Consider the following 9,507-nt stretch of genomic DNA (forward strand, 5'->3'; position numbering starts at 1 on the left):
GCCCGCGCAGGCATGGCTAACGCGGTGCTTGTTGCAGAGCCTCGACCGTGCTGCTGCCGCTGCTCCTGTCATTACCCTACGAAGGCCAGCGCGAAGCTGCCGCGCCGGTTCTCTGTAAGTCCGCGGGAGAGGCGGGGAAGGACGCCCAGCGGCAGCTGCCAGGGCAGCACTGCTACTCAGGAGCACTGGGCAGATCTAGCCCAAAGCACCGTGTAGCTTGCTTTGTGGAAGCACTGTGAACAGTCACAGCGTGATGCTGCAGTGCTCCAGTTACCAGCTAACTAGCTTCCACTCACGGACAAGAACCAGAGCTTTTTTACTGCTGTAAGATGCCTTTATACTGTGAGAGGGGCATGTCACCCTCACTGTTGCTCATACATTGGTCTCTTCAGAGTCACAGCCTGAATACGTGGGAGTCCAGCTGAGTGGGTTTTAGATATAAGCATATGCTTATAATTAAACCAACCTTGTTTTTATTCTGCAGTTAGTAACATCTACCACAGCTACAGTAGATCTCTGCTTAGCTCTATAAGGATTTGGGTGGTTGTTTTGTTCTTTAAGTGGCACATTTAAGTCACTCCCAGTTGAAGCTTAGTTTGAATGATGAGAAAATAGTTCACTTTAAAATCTTTCATGCAGTCTGAGTAACAGAAGTAATTTTCATACGCTGCCATTATACAGCAGAAACAAGAAAGTAACTTCTCTTTGCCCTTTCAGGCTGTGCAATACATGCAACAATGGTAAGGGCTGACTAGCCAGGGGGCCCAGGAGCAGCTCCCAGGAACTCCACTCTGAACACCAGACAAGTACAGTGAATCCAACACCACAAGCGTACAGAATCAGTGGATGATTTCACCAATTTAGGTGGTAACAGCTAATGCAAAATAAACATCACAGTGTCCCAGAGGAAGTCTCTCTTAAGCAGCAAGTACTTTCCCCAAACCTTGCTTGCTCTGGTTCTGTTGTCCTGTCCCTCACTCCCTCATCAAGTATGTCCCAAAAATTGGTCTCAGCTCTGCACCATTTTTAAAGCCTTCATCCCATAAAACCTTCCATCTCCCTTCATGCCCATGTGAAGCAACTTGTTTGTTAGCTGTATCACTGGAACTGTACAGCGGCTACAGCAGAGGTGAGGATCTGCTGTGCAAAGACAAATCACCCCTTTCTGGTTGTACAATGTCTTTTATTTGTGAACAGAAGGAGATGGTGAAAGTGCATAACAGCAGTGCTGCAGAAGCACAGCTGAAAACTGAACAGCAGAGGTAGGGAGAGTGTGGTAGAACCAACAATACAGCAAATTCAAAACTACTGCAGAGATGTGACAAGAGCAGGGAGGATTCCAGAATGGCACATGGAGCTTCCTCATCCCTGCTGGAGGGAGTTAGTTGACTAGTTACCATTTCAGTGTGATCTCAACGGATGATGTGAGGAGAAACACCCTGCTACAGCTCTGTAAGAAGTGCTGGGTTGGGAAGCACATTTTGAAGTGAGGGTCAGAGGTTTCCTTCCAACTGTTCTAACATACTGATTCTCTCCTTCAGTGGGAATGGTACAGGAAAATGCTGAACTGCTTCTGAGTAAGAATTTTTAGTCCAGTAACTCCCAGGCTCCTACTTCACCACCTAGAATGCATCAGGCACTAGCTAAACTGAAACCCCAGGCATAGGTTATAACCCATCCATCATATGGGGGATACAACTGCTACATTCCCAGCACTGGGAGGAAAGAAGGCTGCGCCAGAGCTATTCCTCCCATAAAGTTCATTGGGTTGTTTTACAGCTTTAGACAAAAAAAGCCTCAGCTGTTTTCTGACACTTGTGCAGGCTGAGCTTTTATTGTCAGAGATGAACTTTCTCATGCTTGTTCAAGTTGAAAGCATTAAATGCCAGAGCATGCAAGGAAGCAGCACAGCAAACAGCATGTGGTGGCCACCAAAAACCAATAGCCTTCCTCTCATGACCAGCTGGAAAGCAGCAATCTTTCTGCTCCATGCTACGAAATGCATTTTCTCCTGGCTGAAAGGGATCCTCCTAAAGAGCAGCCAGTAGATGAGCTGCTTTTAAAAATACATATATAAAATCAAGACAGTGCATTCTTGCTTCCTACACTGGACAGCTCAATACAATAGCCATCCAAAAGTCACACACACAGGTGTTTCAGCATGACATGCACTTGATTAAGAGCCAGAGATACAGAGACATCAGTCCCGTTTCATGCTCTCACAGAGCAGGCTGTGCAAATAGCATTGGACAGTGGTGATAGAGATGCAATCCAGCCAAAAAGTCTCATCACAGTCCTTCTTTTGTGCATTATGAGATACTTACATTCAGGATAGTACAAAATTATGCAAGGAGGAAACAGCTAGAGTTAGTTTGATTAATAGGGCACTGGCTCCAATGTAGCAGTAAAATACTGCAGAGATCATGAATGTGGCCCATTCTGATGAGCCAGCACAGACACCCCATGTATTAGTCACTCTGCTGAAGGGTCAGTCATGATAAGGCATCGAAGAAAGGAAGCTGCAAATCTGAGGGCAGTATATTCCACACTCATAAGGCCGAGCATGTTACTATCTTTGCAGAGGAGATGTCTCATCCCAGGAAAGCACAAAGTCTCCTGTTTAAGTCATGAATTGAAAAGAAGCCCCAGAATTTTGTCTCCCTATGACTTGCCTTTGTGATGGAGCATGCAGCATCCAAAAGGTCTGCCAGCCTGGCCCTGTCACAGCAGGGGGTGGTGCAGTGGGTGAGGTAGCGTGGCATTCCCACGGCAGTCCACGTACTGGTAGTTTTCAAAAGCCAGCTGCTCTGAGTGGCACAGGTACGTGCAGGTCAGGGTGCCCCTGCAAGGCAAGAGCAGACCGGAGCTGCACTCATGACTGTTCCAGACAAAAATCCCCATAATATAAGGGTCCCACGGTGTGCTTCTGCTGCCATCCTGTTTTGTCCCTATTATACAGTCCAGAACACTATCACATATCCTCAGCTCCATTTCACATGTCAGAGAGGGAGAACATCATTCAGACTGCATTAGTTTAAGGAAGCCTTTACAAGCTCCCCACCACTGCAAAGAATGCTTTGGCCATTCAAGAAGCCCAATATTAGAAAGACTCGTTGCTCCAGGATAACACTCCTGTGCCGTTTCACCATTTACCTGTTCCTAAGGTGCTAGTGCAAGACATACCAGGTGACTGTTTATGGACTTAGCTAGACAAAAGCATATCATTCAGTCGCTGTCTTTCTGTGCCACCTCAAGAGCTTTTGCATTAAGTAGTTTCTCCCAGTACTGTGCAATCCATCCATGGGCAATAACAGTGGGATGAGACATAGTACAGAAAATCGTAAAGATCACCAACATCTTCTTCACCCTCTGGCTAATGGAGAGCTTGCTGGTGGAGAAAGCAAGGGTCCTGTCAGCTGAGAGCATCAGTTAAGAAGGACACAGTCAACACAGATGGGCAGGGAGGTCCCTCTAGTGGACACAGACTGCACCAAGAGACAATTTCTGCCCACAGCTTTCCAAAGCAGCTTGAACTCAATGAAGATCACTCTTCTTTCAGTGGCTGCATAGGGGCATACTAGCAATGCTACGCCCAGCAAGGACTTCCTTGTCTCCTCTGCCTATTTAGCTGCGACACAGGCCAGGACAGTAGCAGCAGGTCCCAGGAGGAGCCGTGTTACAAAACCGCAGTTGTACTTCTCCCCCTCGCAGGCAGGAACAGATAACCTGCATTTGCTTTTCCAGCAGGGTCTGTCTTACTCTCAATCACAATCAAGCTGAGCATAGTCCCCTGGACCATTCCCTGAACAGGAGCTGCTTTGGGCAACAGGATCCACACAAAAAACCTGCTTTGCTCTGTCCTGCTCTCTGCAGCTGCTGCCAGCCCCTCCAACAGAGACCAGGCTGACTGAGTCTGCCTCCCACACCCCAAGGCAGGCAGGCAGGAACCAGCCCCTGCTTCCAGCTCCAGGTCAAATTACTCCTTTTCAACAGCTACAACCAGCATTAGGAAAGGAAGTTGGTCAGGCCAATGTGCCGTGTAACACAAGCAACAGCAACAGCTTGTGCTGTAAGCAAGCCTAAATCGAGGGGACTTCTCACAGCACCAATAGCTTTGGAGAATTATCTCCCCCTTACACCTCAGCAAACTTATCTGGGTAACACAACATTCACACTGCAGCCAGTTCTGGTCTCCAAAAACAGTGACTGGCTGACCTTGAAGGGAGTTCAGAAAGAATGCAGGTCGCATGAATATTAGTTTTAGTTCTGAACCAGGCACCACTTACTGTATATGCAGCAGAACATTGTGGACTTTGATTTTTGTCCAGGTGCAGATGTTACTAAAAGAGAAAAGAGAGTTTATTTCATAAGAGTGGCCTGCACCATGCATCTCCTGGTCCTCATTTATTCCATTGTCTCTCTGCTTCTCTGAAAAGGTCTGTCCTTAGAAGATTTTGACAACTCAGTCACTTTGGATCCAGTAATCATGGGACTCCCAAATATGCAATACATACAACCTATCTGCACAGAAGCTGTGATTGCTATGAACTTTGCATAGCTTGCTGGTTATCTGCAGAGAAGTGTGGGCGGCACAAGATGCATTTAGCTGCTCACAAATGGAGCATCAAAAGTTTGCAACCTAGACATCAAACTGATACCATCACTTACTTGTCAGAATATAGGAAAATGACGCTGTCACTGCTGAGCCAACAGTCGGCAGTGAACACCATCAGATAAGAAAGGAAAATAGTTTAAAATGGATGTGCCAGATTTGTGTCTGGGTCAGCTGCACACATTAAACTCAAAAAGACACACTCAGTTTCACTGAAGAGATAGGACCAGCACAACAAGCCTAGTTGTAGAAAGCCTTTAAATATTAATATCACTTACTAAGCAAGGGAAGAAATCTTCAAGAATTACTCACTAGGTATTGTTGTCCAATATCCTACTGGCCACCATATAATAGATCTGCAAATGTGAACAGAAGAAAAATCAGAAAACACACAAGAATTATAGTTATGTTTGGATACAGTCCAGAGAGCAGAAGTAGGGGCAACTAATGAGAGTCCAACTCTCCCCAGTTCAGAACCTGAATTTCAAGTTCTAGCCTAGCAATTGTCCTTAATAGTGGGTAACAAAATAGAATCAGAAATTAGGTCTGAAAAGGTCATCTAGGCCACATGCCTGCCCTTTACAGCAAGGAAGGATCAGCTGTGCCCAAACTGTTCCCACTAGGGTTTTGTCTAACTTGTTCTTAAACATTCCATCATTTTAAGGCAAGCACACAACCCTGCCCACTATCTGGGCAGCAGGCAGCTATTCCTTGCCCAGAAACGTACTAGCTTCAAATTCAGCAACATGTAAATTCCTACAAGTCCCCTTCTGTAGTGGGGACAGGTAAGTAGAAACAGAAGCTGCACGTGGAGGGACTTTGGGCAATTAGCTGGCAGATGACAAAGGAGTAGGTCAGGCATAGAAGAAGCACCCCCACCCCATCCAGGACATCCAGATTAGTTTAGGAGAACTGCAAGAGGCAGCAAAGCTCACCTGGCCACTCTGTAATGGGCTGATATTCAGCAGGGTTTTCATGGTGGTCTTCCCTATTACCAGGGACTGGTGTAAAACTTCTATGTCCAGCTGCACAACAGTGACTGGGTAGAAGTTGTTATTAGTTATGTTCAGCACATTCTAGGGAGAGAAACAAGAAAAGAAACCACCCTGCAGCAGAGCTGTATGTTACTGTAGCAAAACTACTTTAAATATATCCCTGCTATAACCTTACAGCAGCACTGGACCACATGTCCCCTTCCAATCCTGAGAAATATACCCAGCCTGGTTCCCAGAATTAATCACCATACTGCTCCTGCACAGCCCCTTTGACCACTCTGCATGACGCCCTTACTCACAACCAGGCTACTCACGGCTCTGACACTAACACACTCCTGACATTGCTCCTTAAGCAGCCCTAAACTGGACTGAGTTGGTGTGGACAACCAGACTTTAACTAGAGACAGCGATCAGTTATTCTGCATGGAGCGGCACAGAGAATAATAAGGAGAGGCCCTGCCCTTTTTGCCCACCATTTGACTCTGAGCTGAGAACTCACCGTCATGTTGAGATATATACTGGTGGTGGTGGCATTAAAGCCAATGGAGGAGGCATTCAGCCCTGCAGGCAGCACAGTAATGGAGCGAGGAAACAGGAAGAAGATACTGAGAGATGTCATCAGCAGGCAGATCGTCACAGCAAGACATACATATAGTTTCCTGCAAAACAGTACCATGGCCACATCGTTCTCTTGGCTCATCAGCTGCAAGCACCTGCAGCCCAGCTTCAGCTCGGTGGAGGGAGACAACAGGAGTTTGGGTGCCAGAAAGCTGGGGCGGGTTTGTGTAGAACTCCCAAACGATGGGAGAAGCAGGAGGGTGCTCCCACACAGTGACACACTGCCTGTGACTGTGGAAGCAGACAGGAATTGCTAGAGATCTCCCATAACTCCACATTTCCTCCTGCACAGAGGATCATCCAGGCATCTGCTGTTGTGGAACAGACACTGTAAACACCAAACTTACTGCAAGTCATAGCACAAAGAGAAAACACCCTCCAACAAACAGCTGCAGATAGACTGCTTCCCAAAGGACCAAGTCCTCCCTTCACACACAGAAGAAACATTCAAAGGATGAGAAAGGGGCAGAGTTTAACAGGACTTACGTTCGTCTAGGCTTCAGCCTCTGGTCACCATATGGAATCAGAGCCACCAGTTGCTTCTCTTGCTCTGAAAGAGGTGGGGCAGCAGATCAGAGACTGCACTGAGCACCCAAGTGAATAAAGCACATTGACTGCAGATTGACACTAAGCTGCTGTGCAATGCACCTTACTAGTGACATTGTCCAGTTTAGAAGGTGAGTGTGATGCAACAGAGTTCAGTTTGAACATTCCCAGCTCCGGGCAGAAACAGCAATCCCCCAGGTGCCCCAGGGCAGGCTTTGAGTAATTCAGCACCTGCCTGCCCACCCCATTCTCTCCCAAGAGGGGCAGCCCACAGATCTCACTGGAGAGCCTGAGGTGCTAAAAGAGGCAGGACACTCTTTGTGGACTGGATGCAGTAAAGACCAGCTGATTCAACGAAGGTCTTTTGGGAAAAGACACACACCAACCTCAGGAGGCTCAAAAAGCAGGCACAGCACACAGAAGAATCACCTACCCCTGGGGATCCTTCCTGTTCCCTGACATGTTGGACAGTTGACATAGCTTCGACTTGCAATGCCCACACAGGGCACACAGGACATAGCAGGGTCTCCTCCGTTGATACTAGCATAACTGGCGATTTCATCTTCTGCATCCTTTTGCCTGGGTAAGATCAGTTTGCCCTCACTCTCCTTTTGGTCAGATGCTTTCCAGAACTGTGAAAGTTTTTCACCCATGCTTGAAGGAAGAATTCTCACTAAGTGTCCAACACAAAAATGCTTTAGGAAAGTTATCTTTATTAACCAACCTCCAAGAGCAGCACTATTAGCATGTATAATAGATCACAAGTATATAATTTGGCAAATTTCTTTAAGTACAGCTCTGAAGTTGCTTTTAAAAAGTTACTCCATGTAACTCATGCTTTTAAACATGGAAGTTTCTGGCCACTCTGGTTGCAGGAAAAAGTCCAAGAACACCACCCTATAACACACCAGGTTCTTCTTCATCTCATGGTGTTTTGTAAGAGAGGAGGAAGGCTGACTCAAAGCACTTGAACATTTTGAGATGACAACACAGCCCAATAGTAGAACTCCAAAGTTCTCGTATAGTCATTATTCATCTATGTCCAACGGGGAACTCACCTGAATACTAAGGCCTTGGTATTTCCTAGCAAACACAGTGTTACTAACACTAGCCTGATTAAAATCAAACAGTGCCCAATGGACTATTTTTAAACACCAAAATGGCAGCTGAACTAATTTTCCCAGGCTCCTGGCAATCAGAAACTTCTACATCAGCTCCTAGCAATCCTCCCAAAAGCATTAACAACACCAAGCAGAGAAAAATAAGCTACGTTTTCATCACAAAGACAGCTCAACACAGTTTCCTATCTGTGCCAGCCCTTCCTCCAGACAGTCTTGTTTTAATGACCCAGAGGTAGCATATTTAGCCTAGATAAACAGCAGTTGTACATTTGCCCAGATGATCCAAAGGCTGAAAGTAAAGATCCCTGCAGGGCTCTTTTTTGTAAAACATATTGGAGAGGAGAAAGCACCATCTGGCAGTGGAGAACATCCACTGCAGCCTTGCAGGGCCAAGCGTTCATCCTCAGCCCACAAACCTGGGTGCATCTGGGAACACAAGAGCACGAGATGAGCTGATTCCAGCGGCAGCTGCTACTCCTCTTGTTGACAAGGGAAGAACCAGGAAGGAAGGAAATGGCTGCAGCATGGCCTATTTAGCCATGAAGGGTCACAGAGGAACCTCTCAGCAGCCCTGTAACCTTGATTTGATTAGATTCTGCAAGACACTGCTTGGAGGCTTGAGGTAATTCAAAGTGTTCCCTATGCTCTTGCAGCATGTAAAGGGGAAGAGAAAGACAAAGATGCTTGAAGGATTTTAGCCTTTCAGCTAACAAGGGAAGGACCCCTTTAACATCGTACTACAGGCCCTATCTGCGCAGCCTCCGAGCTCCCTAAGCATTTAAGCTGCAGCTTTTCCCATACCCTCAGTTAATCTTTACTAGTTTTTCAAGAACAAGCAGTGAGGAGGAGGTGCCAGTCCCTTCACAGAGTTGGGACAAATGACCGTGAAAGCTAGGAAACTCATTGGTGGATAGCAGAGAGGCCAAGCGCAAGGTGCAGTGTGTGGAGAAGCTTAACCCCTTTGCTTACTGCCCTCAGACAATCTTCCGGGTTCCCATAACGTACACCGCACACCAGCACTCTTGGGCAGGGGGCCCCAGGGGCTGCAAGGGAAAAGTAGCCTGCGAAGGTGATGGAGCCCAGGCCATTTCACAGGGACCAGCCCTTCCTGCTCCCCCAAGGCACCGTCAACAGGGAGCTGGGGGGGGGGGGGGGTGGGCTGTGAGCTCCTCGTTCAGGAGAGCAGTAGCTCCTGCGAGCACAGCTGCATCGTTGCGGCCAGGCCCACCTCCACCCCACCGCTAACAGAGCTTCCATGGGCCCTGCCCCTCGCACCCACCCGGAACAGGAACAGCCACCAGCCCGCCACCCCAGCAGCCGCCCCGCAGCCCCTCTGGCCACCCCTGCTCACCGGCCGGTGCCGCAGGCAGCAGCCCTGCCCTGCCCAGCCTGGTGGGGAAGGGGAAGCGGAACCGAAAGCGCCACGGCGCGGGGTGGGGCGGAGCAGGACAGGCCCAGCCCCCCAGGCAGCCCCATGGGGCGGGCCTGGGCAGGTAGCTCCCCCCAGGCTGCCTCCACCACCCCACCCCCGGGCCAGGAGCCGCCCCTGCCCGCTGGGCTCCCACCTGACCACCCCCTTGCTTGTAAAGAGCCCGTGAGACACCCAGCCAGGTAG

General features: G+C 48.3%; 1 protein-coding gene across 3 annotated transcripts; it reads right to left on the reverse strand.

Moving 5' to 3' along the window:
- Positions 1-1,162: 1,162 nt before the first annotated feature.
- Positions 1,163-9,304, reverse strand: TMEM106A (transmembrane protein 106A). 3 transcript variants are annotated; one of them, XM_067312075.1, is made up of 9 exons: positions 9,244-9,304; positions 7,205-7,444; positions 6,712-6,775; positions 6,107-6,266; positions 5,548-5,688; positions 4,925-4,968; positions 4,287-4,340; positions 2,673-2,842; positions 1,163-1,622 (listed from the first exon to the last, which is right to left on the reverse strand). In XM_067312075.1, exons 2-8 carry the CDS (start codon positions 7,422-7,424, stop codon positions 2,722-2,724), a joined length of 804 nt encoding a protein of 267 aa, XP_067168176.1. In that variant the 5' UTR covers positions 7,425-7,444; positions 9,244-9,304; the 3' UTR covers positions 1,163-1,622; positions 2,673-2,721. The 3 variants fall into 3 exon arrangements, with proteins under 3 accessions (XP_067168176.1, XP_013806937.1, XP_067168174.1); XM_013951483.2 differs by having other exon boundaries at positions 1,163-2,842; XM_067312073.1 differs by lacking the exons at positions 1,163-1,622; positions 2,673-2,842 and adding an exon at positions 2,849-3,388.
- Positions 9,305-9,507: the final 203 nt, after the last annotated feature.

The sequence above is a fragment of the Apteryx mantelli genome, chromosome 28 (genome assembly GCF_036417845.1).
Source record: "Apteryx mantelli isolate bAptMan1 chromosome 28, bAptMan1.hap1, whole genome shotgun sequence".
In the NCBI taxonomy this organism is placed as follows: Eukaryota; Metazoa; Chordata; class Aves; order Apterygiformes; family Apterygidae; genus Apteryx; species Apteryx mantelli.

What these genes read in the sequence shown, in the direction of transcription:
- TMEM106A (XM_067312073.1), bottom strand. Translation starts at nt 7,424, where the DNA reads ATGGGTGAAAAACTTTCACAGTTCTGGAAAGCATCTGACCAAAAGGAG. An exon ending in GTATATATCTCAACATGACG is followed by an intron (nt 5,689 to 6,106) that starts GTGAGTTCTCAG and finishes TTCTCTCCCTAG; the next exon opens with AATGTGCTGAACATAACTAA. An exon ending in AATGTTCTGCTGCATATACA is followed by an intron (nt 3,389 to 4,286) that starts GTAAGTGGTGCC and finishes TTTCTCCACCAG; the next exon opens with CAAGCTCTCCATTAGCCAGA.